Here is a 22,699-nt window from a genome sequence, read left to right on the forward strand (position 1 = left end):
TGAGAGTTGTTCTGACATAGGCTGAGCTTAACTGTGCTTATAGTTCTTGCTGTTTTGGAGAACAACATGTGTTCCCTGAGAGAAAGGTGTTTTGTTACTACTGTTCGAGTCTCTTGACCAGTGCTCTTAGAGAACTAGAGGAAGCTGAGGGAGCCAAATCTGACACAGTTCATATCCATATGCATATATGATCTTGACCCCAGTGTAGACTAACTAATAGTCCATTTGCGGGTTTTCTTATCGAGAGAATTATTTAATTTGCACCAGAACAGAGCCAGGGAGCCTGGTGCATGCTACCAAACATTTGGTCTAGACAATGAAATGCCAGTCCAGTGTGAAGCAGGCAAACCATCAACTTGATCTGACAGACAGCCTGTATTAGTCTTTATGGTTCTGACTAGGGACATATTTATTGAACCAGGCTTCTTTGGGGCTGGTGTTGCTTTCAGAAAGCCTGCTGGGGTCTGTAGCTAATATGGCCTCAACCTTCACTGGGCATTTTTTAATTGTACAAATGCCTGTTGATTAGCCTAGATAGATTTTATCACATCTATATGTATTGGAGTGTAACTTTTCTCATGAGGCCTTTTAGGTAAGATTGCCTAAGCCAACCATAAATAGTACATTACAAGATTACGTTATTACATAATAAGTTAGTGCAGGGGTTTAGAAGTCAAATCTCTGCGTCCCATTCTGGTTCTGTCCCTGAGACATCATAATCACCAGTGGGTGAGTTACCAACGTTGCACTTGCTGTGTTTTGCCATCCATAAAGAAAAGCCTTTTGCTTCCTTCCCCTTCCAAAATGCAGTAGACTTTTCCACTGTGAGGAGACAACCTGCACAGATTTGTCCTAAAATTACATGAATGTGACATGCACTGCAATTTATTCTCACTTAACAGACTCTGTAAGTGTATGAAAGCAGCATCTCATTAGTAAGAGGGGATCCTCTGGGTCATTGGCAGCCGCCTTCTGCATGGAAAGCCCAACATCTGCTGCTTGGCTTGAGGTCCATGTCTAACTACCGCTATTTGGAAAAAAAAGTGTAAAGCACAATGATTCTTATAAACCAAATTTATGAAGAACTTGGTAAATTTTTGCATGCAAATCTTAAACTCATCAGGATTGGAGTTGGGAAATAGGTTGTCTGCAAGACGTTGGCTTGCCGCATAGAATCGGTTTTTCTGAGTCAAAAGGAGTTTGCATGGATTTTTTTCTCTCTGGGTCAATCCATAGGAAATAATCCAATTTAAGAGGGACACCTTTTGTATTCAGGTTTGAGAATTTAAAGACCTGTTTCAGAATATAGAGCATTTGCACATAAGTATGATTAGAAGTAGGGGAAAAACATATTAATTGCCCTCTAAAGTAAATTACTGGTGTCTGCATTTTGCAGATGGAGAGACTGAAGCAAAAGTTCAAGGTGTAACACTTTCAGAAGTGGCTTCTAACTCTGTATGCCTCATATTGGCTACCAGTGCTAGACACCTGGGTCAATATGGGTATCTGAAAGCTTCAGATAGATGGACAGAGGATGTTAGCCTCAGAGCAGAGAAACCACTCTCTCTAAGTCTCATCCATGCTTTGTTCCTGGGACTTGGCTGTCTCTTGCCAGAAAACGTCTCAGCAAAGAATTCAGGGACTGTTCAGCGCAGGAAGTGGTTCATCTGCAAGCAAAGTTGGTTCACCCACAGGAAGACAAGCAAAGGTACCTTTGAAAATCTTTGTTAGGATTGAACTGTCCCAGACCCCAAATTACTTTAGTGCCTCCTAAAATCAAAAGGGTTTGAGGTCATGAATTCAACAAAGCCTGAGGACTATGTCTGGATGACTGTGATGGGCACATAAGTATTTCATAATCTTTAAGAGAATAGATGATATTTTTATTCTTTGTGGTTATATGGACATTCACTAGACCACTTGTGATAAGGAAGGAGATAGACATTTTACTTAAAAGAGGAGACAGACATTTTTTACCCGCATGACAAAAACTATTGTAGCATCATGGGAGAAGCCTTCAAAGGCACTGATTTTAATGTCTTTGGGTCCCCATTACACCTTCAAAAATTGGTATTAAGTATTTACACATTTCCAGGCAGTGCAATAGGGATTGCTTGTGTTGTTTTGGGTTTTGTTTTGTTTTGTTTTGTTAAAAAAAAAAAAGTAATTTGAGTTCCTTTCCTGAAAACTTTTTTTGGAGTGAGAGGTACAGGTTTTGCTGTAACTATGTGAGGTGCATGGCAGAGCAGTAGATTAGATACTTCCCACAGCTCTCATCGCAGTGCCGACAGTTGCTTTCTGAACAAAATAAAATTTCAAAGAAATAATTAAGCAAACTCTTTTTTTTATTATTATTTTTTTTTAATTTCTAACTCTTTATAAAGTCATACTGCTTCTGGAAAAATGATCCGCTTCCAGTCTACTTAGCCTGGCATTAACTTGTAAATTAATGGTGAATATTTTCAAAAGCAGATGGATGATTTAGGTTTCACACGGGTAAGTCACTTCTGAAAATTAGACATAAGTACTTTATCTCATTGATAGACAGGCCAGACTTCACTGTTCAACTATTCTGTTACAGCATACTAACATAATTCTTGTAGTGCATACTTTATTTCAGTTGCTGAAATAACTTTACTGCTGGTGTACCAAAGCAGTCTCCTTGTAAAAAAAAGTCATATGGGCATTAAAGCACCCATCTTAATGTGGCATTAAGATCAATATATTGGTTTGAGAAAGGAGAGAGAAGGAAAACAATTCCCTTGATGGACATAAGTAGACAAGTGCAAAATCAACATGTATACCAAAACTTAATCACTTTAGTATCTTGGAAACCATTACCCAGTATCTCCTTTGGCAGGAGTGTAAAGCATTGCAAAGCTTTCTATGGACAGAATCAAGTCTGCCCTTTTGTGTTAAGAGTTTTCTGTTATTACTCTTCTATCTCCATTTTACATTATTACATATTTTAAAACTTGTTTTAAACATTTTGTGCTTGAGAAGGGCAAAAAGAAGCATCCAATTCAGCAATGAAGAAGTATGATCCAATTAAAAAAGAAAATCACTCCTCACTATTGGAAAGGGCAATCAGTTACTCCTACGCATGCTAACTTACACCCATTTGACTTATTAAATTCCATTTCTATCACCTTTATTCATGCTGCTCAATTATACCACCTCATAACATTCTGTTCATCCTCTTCACGTTGTACTTCATCTTCATGTAACTACATTGTTGCCACTAGTTATTGCCTATCTGATATCTGCCAAACTTAATTTACAAGCTCTTCTAGATAGCTTGAAAGCCATATAATTTGAGTAGATGTTGTGCTCTATGTTTGTATTTTCAATGAGATCCTCTGCTGACTACCCAGATTTATGTGGGCAGAAAACCATGATCTCCTTACCAAAGCTAGAGAGAAAACTCGACTGTTCCACTAGGACAAAAATTTGTCATATTTTTTCTTTTCTTTCTTTAAAAAAAAAACACAAAAAGCTAAGCCTGTGATGTGCTCAAGCTTCCCTGGAGTCTCCTACAGGAAAGAGTTACTCAAAGGCAGTGTAGGTGGGCCTCTAGCACTAGTACTTACATGGTCTACTGGAGATGCAATAATCACATAACTAGGAAACAGAGGGTATGAGCAAAAGAACGTAAGCCAGACCCTCCTCATGATAGTGCAATGTCCTTCTGTCAGTGAAACAACAGCATGGAACTGGCTTGTATATTTTTTTAGTTAAAATGAAGTAAGACCAGGATTTTCATGTATGAATGCCTATAGATGACTACCTTTACATGTATTTAAATAACTAGAGCAACTAAAATTTTGGAATGATGCTGCTGTTAAGTCCATGATTGCTCTGAGTTCATGTGAGAATTGGGCACCTTCAGACAAGGTGAATGAAAAATTTAGACATTTTTAGATTTTGGTCTGTCTCATTACAGTTGGTTCTCATTTGCCATGAAATGCTCTTCTCTATTAAAACTTAACAATGCTTTCTCAGGCTCAGCAATGTTCTCTACCCTATATTCATTGCAGTGTTTTCTCATTACCACAGCCTTCTTCCATCCTTATCCCAAACTCTCTGGCATTAATCAGATTGTTTCTTTGAACTTTGTAGTATGTAGGAAAGTATCCTGTCTTTACTTGCAATGTCCTGATAGATCTGAGCCATTCAGGTGTGTATATATGATGCCACATCCATGCTTACAAGGTGTTTAGGCTATTGTCTAAATTTCCCAATTAGGATTGTTCTTAACTCCAAGACTGTCAATTTTTCTTCCCCCCCCCCCCCCCCCCTTTTAAGGGAATATGATCTAATCTAATGATTTCAAATCATAGGGGAATTCTGTCTGTATGATCTCATAATTCAGAGATACCCCCCACTGAAAGAAAAATGAGGGGACTTTTATAACAAAATATAGAGTAACTTACAGAGTTTAAGACAGTAGGGACATGTCAGGCTCACCATGGTAATCCTCTGAACATAAGACTAAGCAAATCTTCTATCTCATGTTTGATTCCAGGACTCTGAATTTGCTCTTTAATGATTTACAAAAAAATGGGGGTTTGATGCTTGTTGCCTATCAGAAGGCCTCTTAGTGCTCTGAGCTAGAAACTGGTACTATACTGAAGGCTTAGTCTTCAACTACACCTGATTTGGAGATAGTATACCTAACCAGGGGGGAACAGACACAATGTTTTCTCTCTTGTGTAATCCTTGTAAAGCTGAATTTGTCTAGAGGCCAAACTGAACTCAGGTATAATTGAAGCATCCTCGAAACCACTCTACCCAGTGTGTGGAGAAGGCTGGGCCAGTAAATAAGGATCAAGCACCATGCAGAGATCCCAGTTCCTGCTGCAGGCACGCCACCTCTGAAACCTTACGTTCTGCCTGTACTGTATAAAGCAGGGAGAATGAAATGGTGATTTTTAACTACCCTTACATGCCCTTTCCCAGGGTGAAATTCACTATTCTCCTTTGTAGCATCATGTCAGCTTGAGTGTGCCAAACCACTTTACTGGAGGGTGAGGATGGGAATTAGAGCAACTCTACATGTAGTTAGTTCTTCCTGTATCTCAGTGTGCAGTGGTGACATTCACCTTATCCCATCGCTGGCACCTGACTGTCTGGCCTCTGATTGCCCTCCTGCTTGGGTTTGCGATGCCCTTCCCAACCACTGAGACAATGCAGCTCAATCTATTGCAATGATTCCATTTTACAGCTGTTGAAACAAACACACCCAATGCAGTCATTTGGCTTGCATTTGGGATTTATTTTTTTTTAGTGCACAATCAAAATTTTCAACTGTAATTTCTCATTGTTTTCTGCACAGCCCAAGAAAATTATCACCACTTTATATAGTTGAGGAAATAATGTAATTGAGGTAATAAACACAGAGAATTAAAGAAATCCAAAATGACATCTCTTTTGAGAACCATGCATTTTTGGAACACAGCAAAGAAATGTGAGCCGTTGCCTGCTTCTATATGTTGAATAGCACATATTAAGTCTTAAGTTTTAAGCAAATACTAACTGGCAGTCAGGAAGACAATTTTTTTTCAAAATGTGTATGCTTCTGGCAAAGTATAGTTGACAGTCATCTTTTTTGCACATGGTTTGCATTTATACACTGTCACCGGTGGAGCTAGGGCCTTAAATTTACCCTCCTGATGCATGTAAAGTTATGGTATAAACAGCATACCAGTGGAGACTTCTGGCTTGCCTTCAACTGAGGAGACAGAAGTGGCCCGATCAAAGCTTCCAAAGTGTGAAGCGTTTGTGTGTAGGTACAAAAGAGTAGAGTAAGTTGGAGGAGACCCTATACTTCGCAGTTTACTGCCACCAAACCGATGTGATACAGGTCATTGACAACAGAGGGAATTGCTGCAAATATACTTGGACAAAATTTGGCTTCCAAATCTTAATTCTGCCTTAAACTTTGTTGTTATTGCATTTAATAATGTCAGCTTTTGCCAAGCCAGTTCCTTTCTTTTCTCTTGGGCTCTAAAAGCTGTAGGAAACGTGCTCTCAAGCAGATTTCTTATGTTCTCCTTCATTCTTGAACTAGACTTCTCAGCCATGTGTACCATCTCTCCAGCTCAAAGAGCACCGTGTGAGGACAAGCTGCACCACCTTTCCCATGTCATAGCCTAGTTGTTTTTAATCTCAAGTGGCCAATTTGTTTTGCTTTCATTACAAATGGGAAGGAAGTGGAGAGAAAAATGGAGAGAACAGTCTGAACCAAATGTCCTCATTAAGCTTATTTCTCTGTAGTTAACTTAGAACTCTACACATACTTGCAAGTCCTTTATTTACTTAGGTCACTGTTACTCAAGGGAGTAATTTGATTCCAGCATAGCAACTCCCATAGGTAAAGATCATTCCTGTGAGCAGGGCTTACACAATCAGGACCTAAAGCATGTTTCTTTGAGTGGTACAACCTGCAGAATGATGTAATTTATGGCAGAAGAGGTTAACTCCGTGTAGCAAAAAGGGGTTTGACTTGGTAAAGAAGATTGCTCACAGAGGCACAGCCTTCTTGTTGTAATAAAGTTTTCTCTCATATTTAAGGAATGCCAATGAAAACAGGGAAATATTTATTATTTGATCTTGGTTATGTAGCTCCTTTAAAAATAGCACTAACTATGAATGTATCAAATAACTGTGTCAGCCTTTATCCTACCAATTACTCTGCATGCTGGCATGATTATTCAACGTGTCTTCACAACAGAACAAAACAAAAAATCCTAATACCGTAATGTGGAACCACATCAGGGTGTAGGCAGTCCCTTCCAAAGGAAGAAAATAGAACCCACACTGACATCAAAGAGGAGACGTGGAGATAGTAAAAAAAATCCTAACTTGGCTTAGTCAGAGGTTTTTCAGAAGTGCTCTGGACAGATCAGACTTTCTTTCTAGCACCTTTTTTTCATTCTTCAGGTAATGCCCAGAGTTCTCATTCAGAATGGGTGTAGGGCATGGCTCTGAGAGAGAGCCCATGCCAGCAAGATGCTTGTCCTAAAGCATCTGAAAATCTAATGCCATCTGCTGTCCCCAAAGAACTGTTTGCGTTGTTTAGGTATGCTTTTGCCTGGACCATAAAAGGAGCAGAAGTATACATATAGATTGTAACTAACTGGTATCAGCAGGAGTGTGTTGGGTTCGCAGTTGCTCGCTTGTAATTGCTGGCTGTTGCTGTCTCTGTGATGGGCAAGGGAAGATATTGGTGTTCCAGGTCAAAAGAGTAAGGATATGATCTACTCTGTTTTCTTCTTACGTTCTTTCCCAGATGACATACATCTCTACTGCATCTGATGTCATCCCAAGCTTACGTCAAATGTCATTTCATACTTTGATTCAATTGGCTAAATTTCGCATTGCTTATTGATTTAAGATCCTGTATGGAATGAAGTCCTTTATTCATTTTCTTTAAAGTGAATGTACATCTATTAATTTCTTACTGAACTGTTGGGACTTTTTAACATGTCTGAAGCTTTCTCATCCTCTCTCAAAGAGGTGACTAACACACTGGGTAGCATTCATCTCAGAAGTGGGACGCAAGAGAGTTCATAAAAGAGTGTTTTGCTCAGGACACAAGGCAGTACATGGATGCTTTGTGACTTTAGCATCGTATGAATTAATTCGGTTTGTCCCAGCCTTCCAAAAGCATTATTAGCTGCCTGTAGTTATTATTGTGTTTTTCACAAAGCATTATCAAAATATCAGCAAACCACAGAGCTGCGGACTAGTCAGATAGTTCTCTCAACCAGTGAATACTTTTTAAGCCTTCTGTTTAGTCTCCAGATAAATTATTTTTTTCAGTGATGATCTGAATTTGTAATAATATTGCATCTTGTACAAGTGCTATAGGAGGGAAAGAAACAAAGCACACTGAACTAAGAGGAGGCAAATCTGAGGAAATATATTTAAAAATTTCAGTGGCTACATAAATCTGTTGGAGACCTTCCCTCTTCTCTTTAATCTAGCTTCTCTAAAATCATCTACTGCCTTCTGAGTTACATCTGCTTGATATTACTGTGCTAGTTGAGAACACAGGAATATTGGCTGGTAGGAACAACTAATAAATTTTTCTATGCTTAAGATATTCACTAATGGAACAAATAATTTGTTGTTCTGATCATGGGGAAGTATTGACCAAAGGCAAACTACAGCCCACCTAACCTGCCCAGTCTCTTAACATTTTATCAAAGTTTTCTTTCTGCCAGGGAAAAGGGAAGGAGATCAGACATCTTTCCTAATCTCCCTTTTTCCCAGAAGCAAATCCAATTCCTGTTTAACACATGTAACAATAACCTATCCCATATGTGTTTTGCCCTTTGTTGCAACTGTTTTTTCTGAGTTGTCTGAATAGCTATGCCTCTTATTTTTTCAGTTTTAGATTATTTACTCCTGGTTTGCCTTGCCACATCAATCACAATTCAGAAAACATCTGCTAGCCCTCTGCAAGGAATCTTTTTTTCAACTTCAGTAATGCTAAAGCTGCTCAACTTTTTTACATCAGAAGCATTTCTGACAGAAAGTAGCTCATGGAATAAAAAAAATAGAAGAAATGATAAAAATTCTGGTTTTGTCACTTTTTTCATAAGGCTTACTAAATTTTGTTTTCTTTAGGAGCAGAAAGATCTATAGCAATCCAATTTCATTATCAGATTACAAAACTTCCCCTCTAAACTTTTTTCAAGCATCTCATCTTTCAGTCAGATACCATTCTTGTAGAGGGCTCCCCTTTTTGAAGGCAGTAGTACACACCTGGTGTGAGAACCGGGACATATCAAATGCTACATATCTTAGAAGTATAATCTGTTGGTTTGGTTTCTTTTATAGAACTGTTAATGTATTAAACTAGCAGCCTGACTGACATTTCTGTCTTGTTTTGCATTGGCTGTTGGGTTTAGTAATTTTTTCTGCAATAACTGTTGTTCCTTGTTCAGCGCATTTCTGCAATTGATGTTTTCTCATAGGTTGTTGCCGTACATTGGTTTTTAATATGTATTAGAAGTTACCGAAAGATGAAGTTTCCAAAAGATAAATTTCCTTTTAATCAGGTTTGATGTCTTGATCAGAAATCAAACCAATATGTCCATGTATCCATACACACAAGCTTTACAAAGTCCTGTTTTAAATCTAACAGTTCTCTTCTTTAGTATAAACAGCGCCCATTGAAAGAATGTAGGGTTGAGTCTCACCCTTGCCTCCGCAATATAGGTGGTAATTTAAACTCAAGCTTTAGCCCATCTTTTGGTTTTCACATTCCAGTGTTGAGATCGTTATTTCACTTAAAATATTTTCTTTGGAGGGGGTCAAATTCCACTCAGATTTATATTTGTAGATTAATTTAGCTGTTCAGTTTGCAGCAGGAGAGCCTTATGATTCCCTCCTGACAGCTTATTTTATGTAAAAGGAAATTCAAAATAAATAAACGTTTAGTTCCAAAGCGTTCCAGCAATACATACACAGTCTGTACAAAAATCTTTTTAATTGTGCAAGTCATAAAGAAAGTTACAAAGAAAGTAAATATCAATAAAGAACCATTGTTTCATCTGACAAATACATCTTTGTGAAAACTGCAACCATTAATTTTTCTGTCCAAATATACTGGAGCTACCTAGTGAGCTAAAGGAGGTTTTGCTTATTATAGCAGAAGGCATTTTTTCCCCTAGAGGCATTTTATTATCTGAGGCTGCAAGCAGAGTTTTAAGACTGATCAGATTTATAAAAATCAAAAGCAACAGTCTTACTACTGTAGAAAAGAAAAAAAGCTGGAGTTTTAGGTATTCTGAGATGGGACTGATTAACCACTGAATAGATGAGTCCCTAAATACAAACTCTCTTCTTAAAACTGATGCAGAGTTGTTCAGACTTGTCTGGCCATGTCTTTTCAAGGACTTTGACATTGTACCATGCGTTTTCATTACCAGCAGTTTTAGTAGTTTAAAAAGAGAAAACAAATCCCACGTGTGCATCAAGACAGTAACACAGCAGTGATCACACATTGTGTGGTTTGCATAAATTCTTTCATTATCTGATCAGGTAACTGTCTATTTTAAGTTCTCAAAATACTCTTGAAAACCCTGTATGACAGCTATTTTGAAAATGTTATGTCTCTCCAGAGCTTAGTCCCAACTGTGCTCATTAAGCACTATCCAAAGTCAAGAGGTGAAGTGAGTTTTCTTCTCCAGGGCTGTATTGCCTGTGCTTGGCATATACAGTGCTGCACTTCTAAATAGATAGCCATCTAAAGAGAAAGTTTTAGGGCTTATCCAGTGTTCTGTTGCACTTTTTCTAACATGAGAAGGTAAAAATTAGCGTAGCTCATGGTATGCCAGTTATGATAGGCTTGGAGTGTTTAACACGCAAGATCAATTTTTGTCATCAATGTATTTTTCTCCAGGTACTACAAGACTGTAATAATATCACTCCTGGAGGCACTTTTACATTTGCAGGATCCCTGTTAATGTTCATTACCTTGCTAGCTTTTAAATTTTCTAAACCTGTTCACAAGTGATAAGCTAGAAAAAGCATCAGGAGAAGGAGCTAAGACAACTCCTTATTTTTTATGACAGAAAGGATTATTTAACAATGAACAAAAGGGGCTAATGTCCACTTACCTGGGGAGCTATGAGAATAAACAGGTAAAAATAAAGCTGTTCATGACCCTGAGAATTTGGCAACTTTACAAGGCATTTATAATCCAACAGCCATTAGTCCTCCACTTAAATGCTGGTACACTCACAATTGAGACCCAAGTTTTTTAGGCCCATTTCTGTTACCATGATGCTTTAGCACTTATAGGTGTCCATAGTTCCTTGTTTCAAAAACTGCATCCTTAGGACATGTTAATGTGTGTAGTCATTCCTCAGAGCTGTGTACAAACAGTATTTGGCATTCTGAAACAAAGCTTTTTCATCATTGTCTCAGTTCAGAGGTTACTTAACTATTGTTTGGGGCGGGGGGGGTTATGCTCACTTGAGCAGACTAAAGGCAGTACAGCATTTTGACACATTCCTATACAAGTTTTCTGACTGAATCCAGTGTCACAGGACTAGACCAAAATTTGGTCCTGTGCTGGAGCTTGAAAGACTGTTCTCTGTCACAGCTGTGCTTGAGCAAGAAGAAATTTTAAAAAGTGTAAGTGGGACGGATCATTTTACTGAGAACTAGTGCAGTCTTCTGGCCAGACTGTCTTTGGTTTTGCATAGCTCTGTAGAGAAAGGGGCAAAAAAAAGTTTTTCCTATTTGTGATCCTTCACAGTGATTATTGATAAAACCTTTACAATGAACCCAAGAACAGAGTTCTTGGAGAGTCCATGTTTGTCCTGTCAGCAGAAAATCAAAGCTATTTCCTGGGAAGGGGTGACAGCTGATCCTTGCTTGCCTAGGAACTGCCAGGGCTCCTGCATGCCCTTTTCCTACCTTACTTTCAGCCTGTCTTTAGGAATTTCTGTCTGGCAGTGAATACTTGACCTCGTCCTCCCCCCTCTCAGCATAAGACTACTTTTCAGCGTGCTCTGGTGCTTGTTCAAAACAGCCTCAAAGTTAACTTACTGAACTTCATTTGTGTTTTTGCTCAAAATGGTCTTTTTTCTGTCATGTGCAACTTTCGGTAGGCAATTAGTTGCTGCTCTTCTCTCCATGCTCCTCCTCTATACGCAGGTAGCTGCATGGAAGGGGCACTACATCTTTTTTTTTCTTTTTTTTACATTGAAGGTCTGTAGATCTTGCCTGGACCTTATCCTCAGATGAACTGAGCTAAGATCAAATGGCTGGAGAATAAAGTTGAGCTTGTAGGAGCTACCTAATGTGTTGGGACTGGAAAGATGAGCAAGGTCTTCTGATCAGCAAGCAACTTTCTTATAAAGTGAACACTCATGTACTTTGAACAAAAAGCTATTTTTACAGGTTAAAGGCCCCTAGGAGGGGAGAAGGGTGCTTCTACGAGTGGTAGCAGAGGTTTCTTCCAGCAGAGAGGCAAAGAGCCTAAGGCAGCATGTACATTTATCCAACCATCCTCCTCAGGCACCCAAAAGCTGGGGCTGTGTGGCCGCCATGCTGAGGGCAAGCTGTATTGTTTGGCTAAGTTAAGTCACTGACAAGCAGAGGATACTGAAGATTAGTTGCTTCCCAAGAGAAAAAGATCCAGAAGGAAGAGCTGGGTTTTGTTGTGGCTTTTGTTTTTGTTTTGCTGTTCCTTTCTCGCCTCAAAGGGTGAGGCTAGGGCAGTATTGCAAGACTTGACAAACATAAAACTATTGTGTTCGCATACACAAGCCCATTTGTATGAATCTCCTTTTGTGTGTGTGTGTGTATTTCAGTTTGAAAAGTCAATGAAAACATGGTTTGAAAACAAAGGAATGAGAACATTCAGAGCAGATGCCAAAACTTTCTTTTCTCTATTAGTTGCAGCACATGGTTTTGAATTGTACATTCATATAAGTTTAAATGGCATTACTTACTCCAAAACAGTCACTGTTCAGCTTGAAAAGTGTCTTTCCTAGTTTTTCTTTCTTTTTGCTTCAGCTAGTTTGCTGTCCTGTGTTGTGTCTTTCCTTCCTATTCCAAGACCACCTTTGTTATTCTTGAAATAGAAATGGCATCTGCAGCCCCAAGAACACTGCACTACAGACGCAGAATTTGCTTTATCTAGAAATGTGGCACTAATATTTTGAGACTCCAGCAAGACAGTAGTAAGGGACTACCTCCCTGAATTGTTACTGTACAACTGTCCTTAACTGAACTGTGCCATATGAGTTTCCTTTCCAACACTGGTGAAGAAAGTCCTCACTGTTTTCCCTCACAAATCATTGCAGATGTACTTATCTAAGATATCTTGCCATGACTTTGGTCTGTTTTGTGATAAAAATGTCTGTTGTTTTCCAGCCTTCCTTTAAAATTGGTATAAAACCTTTCATATTTATGAATATTTAATATTTTTCAATTTTCTTAGCCAATGCCTATGTTTATTAAGTGATAAACATCCAGTTTGGGGAATATTACTGGTTATATTGCTTGTGCTTTGGAAATAGAGATAACTGTAGTGGCAGTCTCTTAGTGTATCATCAGAAATAACTGTGATTTGTGGGTAGGCCTAGCTCATGGCTGGGGATGGCGCATAAACTCTACCACTTAAGAGTGGTTCCCAGAAGTGATCTGACTCAGGCACTGTGCTGAGTCACAAATCCTCCCCTGCTTCCTCCTTGCTTGCAGAAAGTAGTAGTTTTCTTCTGAACTATATTAGCAGAAAAAATAATTACCTCCCACACCCTTGGCACTGGCTTAAATATGAAAATCTGTGTGTGTTTGTGTGTGTATCAGGAGGGAGAGGAGGGATGGATGGAGCTGAAAGTACTCTCCTTTCCCTTTTATTCCTGCTCATTCCCAGAGGGTCATTTGTATGAGATTGTTCCTTCTCATACTCCTGGTTCAGGCAACGCCGTGGTGTAGGCAAAATATAGCCCTGCAAAACCAATGAAGGAGTAGACTTGGAATACACTTTCTCTGAAGATCTGGACTACTAATATGATGAGAACAGGAAATCACCCTGTCCAGCAAACCAAGTTTGATCCAAAATTGAAGACACGTGAAAATGTGAGATAGAGCTGTGCTGGGCAAGGCCCAAATGTTTTTTTCTGAGACCAACCTACCATTAGTTTCCTTGGACATGTTCCACAGCGCAGCAATGCCAAGTGCATTTTAGCAGCTGGGTCTGGTGCACTTTTTTTGTGTGTGCCATCTTGCTGAGCATTGGTTGAAATCCAAAAAAGCTTGTAAGTACACAAGGGGGTATGTAGGTAATCCCATTGCTTTAGTGCAGACACTTACATGCTTAGAGATAAGCACATTCTTCAATAACTGCCTGAATTGATGAGACAGCAACCAGCCCTTCTTATGATTGTCTTCCTGAGAAAAAAGTACAGCATTGTATAAGGGCTCTAAAACACCTGCAGCATCCCAAACAGCGTATCTCCCATAGCTTTGAGAAAGATCAATGTTGCTTGGTGTAAGCTCTTTTCCTTCTTTCTTGCCTGTTCCCTCTGCTCCTTAGTTGTGCCCTAAACCCTTGGGTCAATGCAGTCCTCCAGGGGCTGAAAAGGGCTTGACCTTGTATAAAAAGCAATGTTGTTCCCATGTAATAAATATTTAAAATGTTTTATCAGTGTAAATAAATGCTAAATTCTGTGAGCCCAGGGAATGGTATTAACGTGTTTTGCTTACTGAAACATTTATGGAGTCAGTGTCAGCCAACAGAATGCAGCCAAGAAGGGTTTTTTTAAGGTAAACTGAAGTGCTTTTAAAATAAATACTAAGAGCTGTTTAAGATCTTCAATTATTAACAGAAGAAAAGTGTGGGCTGAAAAACTGCAAACAATCCCTTTTGTGGCACTTTTCCTAACCTCTGTGCAGTTATCTCTTTGTCCAGCCTGGATTGAGCTCCTCAAGGCGGCTGCTGTGCCTTCACAGATGTCTGGAGAGTGTCTAGCACATGGAGAGAGCTTCCACGAATGAATAAGCACATTTAGAATGCCAAATATTTGAAAACTGTTTATTTTTAAATTTACTTGCCAGGACATAAGTTCAGGACTCTGTGTTTATGGTTGGCCAACGATGGCATTGCCAGCCTCTATAAAGCAGTGTAAAAACACAGCTCTTCACTCTGCTGTGGGAAGGCAGTTATTGGCATCACCTACTTGAAATCCAGAGGCCAGCTTTGCAGTCTGATCAGGTCACCAGGCATTCTGATTTAATTATGATTATAAGCTGCACAGCTCATTGGAGTTCAAGCCTTACCTCCACAAGGGAGAAAATGCCAAAGATGCGCAGGGGTGTTTTACAGAGAGCATCAGGCAAGTGGGACTCTATTGCCCCTGTACTGTGAGAGCCCATGTTGGGTGATATCTATGTGTCACAGTGTGGAAAGATTGAGACCGTGCATGAGTTGGGACAGAGAATTCTTTTTTTTATAAGTTCAACTGTCTTTTCTTCCTCTGCACAGGGAATGAGCACGTAGAAGTGTGTAGAAGCTCTTGCCATTGGTTAGAAAAAGCTTTGTGACTGCATGTAAGGGGATGACTCGCCTTGATTTACCCTGATCAGAAATGCAGCTGATCATCCACAGACACTGATCTGCATCTCTCAGTTTTCAGAACGCAGATTTGATGTGTTTTGAAACACGTGGGTTTTTTATTTAAAAAGTGTCTGTTTGTACCACCTACCCATGGCTCTGCCCCAGTCCTTTAACCCCTTTTTTATCTGCTCTCCCTGGTCTCCCCCCTTGCTACAACACCGACTTTTCCAATTGTCCAGGCCTGGTTCCTCATGCCATTCCTCGCAACAGTTATTCATGTTGAAAGTGGCTGCCTGAACTGAGAATAAAGTAAGTTACTGGCAGCAGCTATATTGGAGCAGTAAGCTTGACAACAATACACAGAGCATGGTTATATGCATATATCCCTTGCCCTTCTACAAGTAGCATTCATTACGTCCTCTGAGAGGATATTTCCAAAGTTGCTGCATAGTTAGCAGGTTTAAGCTTTTAGAAACTCTCTGAATACTTTAATAGTAATGTATATAAGCTTGCTAATTAGTGGAATCATCTGGATTTAAAAATAGACTGCCCTAACAGGGTACTGCCCAGCACACACATCAAGTCATGCTAACAGTATTCAGTAGCTCATCTCTTCTTCAAAGTTGGTTTATTATCGTCAAGAAGCTTTTCTCTAATTAAGCTAGCTGAAGCTCATCTAAATCTTCTGGTGGTACATGTTCCCCTTGACTGTCTAAACACCTTGTCATCTCATGTTTATGGTGCAAGCCTTTGATGTCACATCCACTGTTTTGCTAACACAAAGGACAGTGGTTTGTGCAGATATCTTCACTGGACATCTGTAGTACACTGCAGCACTTTCATGTCGTGGGTGATAATGAAGCTACTTTTAAAATGAGAGAGCTTTTTGTTCATCATTGTGTCTTTCCTCAGTACTCTCTCAAAAGCACTGGGTATATGCTATGATGAATATTAAATCAATTAATAATAATAATTAAGGGTAAATTGCATAACATCTGGTATTAGAACTCAACCTTGTGATCTTGGCTACATTTTGGATTAACAAGGCTCCTAAAATCACTAAAAATGGGGGCCTTTATTTGCTTTTGTGTAGATTTATTTGAAGCTACAAATATTTCAATCTGCAAAGTTTGTGGCGGTTTTCCAGGTTCACAGCCATCTGTAGTCTTTTAACTTTCTTGTATTGTACATTGTTTGGGAGAAGGTGGGACATTGTTTTAATTTTCTGGTGAATGTTACATTCTCAGCTGCTGTAAACTATTGGAATGAAGTTGATGTGGACTGCAATTAATTTTCTGTATGTATTTAGAATTAGTAGACTGAATGAGGTGACCATCTAAGGGAAAAGGTTGCCTGCCTCATGTAATCGCAGCAATATTGTTTCCCCAGAGACGTTGCTTATACAAACTACCTAGAGGTAACTGAGCAAGCAGAACGGCCCACTCTTGCATAGGATGAGTTTTGATCCTGTCAATATTGTACTCCATATAAGGATCTCTTTGTGAAAGCTAGAATGTTTTATGCTAATATCACTCACTTTGGATAGTAGCATGAACCATAAACAGATAATGGAACTGATTGCAGGCACCTCAAAAAATATTCTGACTAAAGGGATGCTGGTAGCCAGCTTTGGATTACTAGCAGGCAGTGAATGATCTTGCTGGTCTGGCAGCTGATGCCACCTTTGATTGCTTCTGCTGCATTCCATTGTGGCTGGCGAGCAAACACAAAGTCTCAGCCTTAGCTGTGAATTGGCAAGTGGATTGCCTATGAGTGAAAGTGCTTGTCAAAAGATGTGTCATCCTTATTAGACAGTATTTAAATTAGTTTAAAAAAAAGTAGCAAAAATGAAAATCCAAGATGTTAGATGAGAGATTTTAAAAGTTAATAGTTATCACAAATTCTCTTGGCAGACGTATAACAGACATTTACAACTTATGAATCACATTTTTCAAAAATCACAGCTAATATCAACTTCTCTGAGGAGATGACAGCATTTGCAGGAGACATTAATGGCTTCTGGCTCTCAGTCATTGCAAAATCATGAGCTTGTAATTGTTCTGATCTGGCTATTTGTAGACTATAGAGTTCTAGAGGTCTCTCAATACTTCCAGCATTAATAACCTGCCAGTGACAGTGGTTGCCATCACTGCCACCAGTAATAATAACATTAAGACCTTTGTAAATGCAAATCCTTACTAAAGGCTTAGGAGGCTGGCTTTGTTATTCTGATTTTACGAATGAGAAGGAGACAGAGAGAGGCCCGTGAATCTGCAACTTGAGTCAACTGCATCTGAGTGTACAGCTGCTTAGTGCTTTAGCAAACTTGGCTACAAGTCACCTTCCCTGGGCCATTCTAGAAATGTTTGGCTTGCTCATGATTATGAGTTATACCAGTCTCATGCCTTAACAACAGCCATGTAATAATATTTTGTTCATACCCTGTCGTGGCTTAACCCCAGCCAGCAACTAAGCACCACGCAGCTGCTCACTCACTTCCCTCCCCACCCAGTGGGATGGGGGAGAGTATCAGGAAAAAAAAATAAAACTCGTGGGTTGAGATAAGAACAGTTTAATAGGATAGAAAGGAAGAAACTGATAGTGATAATAATGACAATAATAATAATAAAATGATTGGAATGTACAAAACAGGTCATGCACAATGCAATTGCTCACCACTCTCTGACCAATGCCCAGTTAGTTCCCGGGCAGCGACTGCCCCCTCTGGCCAACTCCCCCCCAGTTTATATACTGGACATGATGTCACATGGCATGGAATACCCCTTTGGCCAGTTTGGGTCAGCTGCCCTGGCTGTGTCCCCTCCCAACTTCTTGTGCCCCTCCAGCCTTCTTGCTGACAGGGAATGAGAAGCTGAAAAATCCTTGACTTAGTATAAACATTACTTAGCAACCACTGAAAACATCAGAGTGTTATCAATATTCTTCTCATACTGAACCCAAAACATAGCACTGTACCAGCTACTAGAAAGAAAACCAACTCTATCCCAGCTGAAACCAGGACATACCCCTATCTAGGGACCTGGACAACCTTATAGAGCGATCCTTAAATCTTTGGGCAAAACCAGCACTGCTGGTTCTGACTCTCCCTCTGTGCAGACTGAAGTAAAGTGAGGTGGATCTGGAGTGCAGGGAGATCCTAAGAGGGCCAGGAGCTCTCAGTCAGTATGGGTTTGGTGGTCCTTCAGCAGCTCAGGCTCTGCCTGAGACTGACTTGACCTCTGGAAGAACCCAGAATCAGAGTAGGGGCATGACTTCAGTTTGCCATCTCTCCCCATGCTCTGGGGTGCAGCTCTGCAGTATCCCAGCATTTGCCCTCTTGTGTGTCTCACTGTTCTTGTCCTCTTTCAGTTCTGGTTGTTCTTTGTTTTTCCCATGCTTTAACTCTCCTCAATACTGTCTGGGGAACACCTTAGGTCTCGTTTTCAAGAGCAGGCAAAATAGCTAATATATCCCTTCCCCAGAGTGGTGGTATTTTGGTGACAGGTAACGTAATATCTGTTTTACTTTAGTCTGTGATCCAGGCTGTGATGGTAAATTTGTGAAATGCTGGGGATCTTCTGGAGGGAGGTGATCTGTAAATGTACATCTTTACGTCATCAAGATAATGAGTTTAGGTGAGGGGGAATGAAATAAAAATGACGTACTACTGTGCAATTTATAGCCTCTCTAAATTTTGTTCTCTTTCTGATAAGTGCTTCCTTCTGTTCTCTCTACAGGTCTCCAGGTGGTTTTAAATTCAATTATCAAGGCCATGGTCCCTTTGTTGCATATTGCCCTGCTGGTGCTGTTTGTCATTATTATCTATGCCATCATTGGACTGGAGTTATTTATGGGGAAGATGCATAAGACCTGCTACCATGTGCAAGGGGGACTGATAGGTAAGGGGGACACTGTATCGCACACACAAAGATTTTCTGAGGGAGACTTTCCCCATATCTAATGGAGCATTTGTGCTGGCACGGGAGACAGGTGGCTGTTGCTCCCTGCTGTGTACCTGTCTGGGGTTTCACAGTGGTGGTTCCTCTGTTCTGCTTCTTGGATATGAATCACCTTTGATGTAAAGACTGCCTTCAATGGTGACAGTTTAGCTTGCTCGTCTTGGGCACTCAGTTGTTGGCCTGTCTGTAAAGGCTATATGGAAAACTGTCAATTCCTGCTGAACACAGTAGTGGACTTAATGTGGACCCTTGGCACTACAAGCCAGCCTGAGTTCTTTAATAAATCTCCCAGAGGCTCAAGTAACACTAAAGTAATGATTTCACCACGAACAGACTGAGCTACAAATGAGATGCCATCACAGAAATGAACAACTTATATTTTATTATTAATCTTGTACACAAATACATCTTCATTTTAAAGAAGTATCATTGTAAAGGAACATCTGATTGAGGCCCAGTACCCTTTTTTTTAATCACAAGCTGTGACCGTGGTTAGAAGTGCAACTAGTAAGAAAGCGAAATTATATTGAGGGGAAGAAACTTTTTGCACCAAATCCATCAGGAAAGAATTTTCAAATTATTGACAGAAAGAAATATTCACATTTCAAAATAATTCAATTGTATTGTCACTCACTCATCTAACCATCGGCATTTTTGATTTATTGAACTTGAACAGGAGTGGTTGCCCATGTGGTGGTGGGTGCCAATGCCTAGGACCTAGTTTGGATTGTAATCAAGAAAATATTCTACAGCAGGAAATTGTTTCAGAAGTTCTATATTTTCTGCTTTTATAACGTTGGCAGATTTCATTTTCTGAACATAATGCTAGAACTATAATGAATTGTCAGTCTGGTTTAGAGCTTCAAAGTGTATATATCTTTCTCCATACTGTCTGGAATTATTTACATTACAGCATCTAATTCTAATATTGCTGTTTCTGGCATGCTTTAATGATCAGAATGTGATCATAACTTTTGGAAAATTACTTTTTTTTTTCCATATAAGATGAGAAACAAACATAATTACCTGCTCCCACACACATACCTGCATCTGTTATAAATGTAGCACTGAGCTCTGAAATCTGTATATTTAAAAAAATCCTATTGCAGGAGGTTTTGTGCTTATAAATATGTTTTCTGTAGCATTTTTCATATACCAAAACATTTAGGCAGGCTTGTTATATGGGTTCTCAGATCTTTGGAAACACCTGTACAGAAGGTGGATAACCAAGCAGTAGTCTTTTAGAGCTTCCGAGTGCCACTGGGCTATTGATAAAATGCCACACAGCTTCTAAACTCCAAAAGAGCAGAGCTCCAGAGACTCTCTGCTGAACTTAGCAGTGGCCCAGCACCATATCAACCTATCTCCAGAGCACTGAAGCCTGTCTGCTGCAGAGGTTCAGCCTCCTTCAACAGAGTGCCAGTCAGTGCTGCAGTTCCCTTCCAAGATTAACCCAGATGCCAAGTGACTGCGGAATGAAAACACTGGTCACAACATGCAGCCTAAAGAAATGTAATAGACTTGATCTAACGCTCCCTCTCATGTTGAAAGGCATGATTCCTTCCTCATAGAAGGGTATGCCTTAAAAAAATGTCCATCTCAGTTTTGACTGTAAAATTTGACAGCTTGGCCATTATTTTTACAAAAAGAAAGTGAAGCACAACAAAACATCCCTCTGCCCATTGAAATTAATACAGTTGCTTGTGTATTCCCAGAGAAATCTGTGAAATTCACTGCAAAATGTATTTGTTAAAATCAGATATCTTTTACTCGCTTATCAGTATGTCAAATAGCAATTAGTTCTCTTCACCTCCTTTTTCTCCCTCCTCTCCTTTAAGATACACCTGCAGAAGATGATCCGTCTCCCTGTGCCCCCCAGTCTGCACATGGGCGGCAGTGTCAGAACGGCACGGAGTGCAAGGCAGGCTGGGAGGGACCTAAACATGGCATTACGAACTTTGACAATTTTGCTTTTGCCATGCTGACGGTGTTTCAGTGCATCACGATGGAGGGCTGGACAGATGTACTGTACTGGGTACGTATCCGAAAATGATAAGCTGAAAGGCCTGCTCATGTGCTATGGCTATGTTGAAATTTCAGGGCTTTAGCTTCCTTGCTTGTTCTATACAGTGAAGGCGTGGTTGCTAGCGTGAAGCTTTAATTAACTCAGAATATTAGTGGGTAAAATGGGAGGGTTTATCTGGCGCAGTTAAATCAAATGTAAATGTTGACTTTCCATCGATATTTTAATGTTGAAAGATGGCACATGGCTTATTGGTTTGAAGATTTGCAATGTATCTTTGTTGAGTAGAATGTCATGTAAAGACCCTCTCTGCAGGAGTGAAATATCTCGTACATCCCCAAATTACTGATGTAGAAGTATTTGTGACAGATAACTATGTGCTTTACCCATGGCATTAATGTTACAAAGGCACTACACTGATCAGCTCATAGGTTTTATAAGAAAGGCCTCATAAATCCCTTTTCATGCCAGCACTACTCCTGATTATGACTTTTATCATAATGATGTTAGAATAAATTATCATAACTCTGATATTGGTATCGATCATGTTTAGATGAAACATATTATCTTTAATCTAAATGCAATCTCATCTTGTCCTTTACCCTAATTCTGGAAGTTTCAATAGCTTTAGTTTCTACCTTGTAATTTCTAATGTGCTGGGAAATTCGGTGGCAATACAATTATACTATAGGAGTTAAAATCAGATTTAGCCTTCACCTGTAAACCAGATATAAACACGTTTCTGGATTCAGCTCTTGCCATCACCTTTTGCAGCGATATGTTATGGTCCAGGAATATAATTCGCACACAGCTCAGTCCGATCTGTATAAGGCTAACACGGACTCTTACTAACTTTGAGGACTGGCATATTATGACACCTGGTTCTCCAGGATGGTAGGATGTGCTGCAATGCATGATGGAATTTAACTCAAGATGACCCAAAGCACACAAAAGGATAACCTGGGCTGAGGCAGCTTGCACTGTTAATCAATATCAGCTTCTCTCTTAAACACAAGCCTGAAGCTGCCTTTTACCCACCAGTGAGTTCGGGTTTACAAGATTCCCTTTGAAGATGTAGCTTATCTGCAGTAGTCTCTATGTGGAACAGCTAGCAGTTGTCTCTTTATCCTCGTAAATTTAGTTTATAATTGTGACTCCAGCTTCCCTCTCATGCCTGAGATAAAGGGCAGAGATCAAACCACAAGGGGAGCTGGGTCTCAGAGCACAAAAATTGCCTTTACTTGAAAAGAGGGTCTAGATTAATAAAATAATGAAGAAGAACAGAAGTTAAGTCAGAAAAGGAACTGGGCAAAACTACTGCACGGCTCAACTATGGCTATATATAATAAACCTGTCTTTTTATCACATTTAGCTCACATTCCTCCAGTCTTTGTGTGATTGAGAGGATTTATAGGTAGTTCAGGGGAAACAGGAGAGAGTAAAAGGTATCAGAAATAAACATGAAAATAGTTTTGGCAGTGTATACCATTTAGTATCGTGAAACCTATACACAAGTTATCATCATTTTCTCCAAAGGCACGTGTTATGAAAGACCCTGCCAATCCCCACACTTTTGGGTCCATGCGTCATTTGCGTGACTGGATGTGAATCATTCAGAACTCAGTTATCAGT

General features: G+C 39.7%; 1 protein-coding gene across 7 annotated transcripts in view; it reads left to right on the forward strand.

The window, feature by feature from the left end:
• CACNA1C (calcium voltage-gated channel subunit alpha1 C) overlaps window positions 1-22,699 on the forward strand; it is a 490,677-nt gene that overhangs the window by 295,781 nt on the left and 172,197 nt on the right. For 6 of the 7 annotated variants that reach the window (XM_069807710.1, XM_069807711.1, XM_069807713.1 and 3 more), the window contains exons 6-7: window positions 18,823-18,984; window positions 20,883-21,079. In XM_069807710.1, coding sequence (XP_069663811.1) covers window positions 18,823-18,984; window positions 20,883-21,079 — 359 coding nt within the window. Of the gene's footprint in view, window positions 1-18,822; window positions 18,985-20,882; window positions 21,080-22,699 lie in introns of those variants that run through there. The other variant, XM_069807715.1, reaches the window with a different exon arrangement.

The sequence above is a fragment of the Haliaeetus albicilla genome, chromosome 19, assembly GCF_947461875.1.
Source record: "Haliaeetus albicilla chromosome 19, bHalAlb1.1, whole genome shotgun sequence".
Lineage (NCBI taxonomy): Eukaryota > Metazoa > Chordata > Aves > Accipitriformes > Accipitridae > Haliaeetus > Haliaeetus albicilla.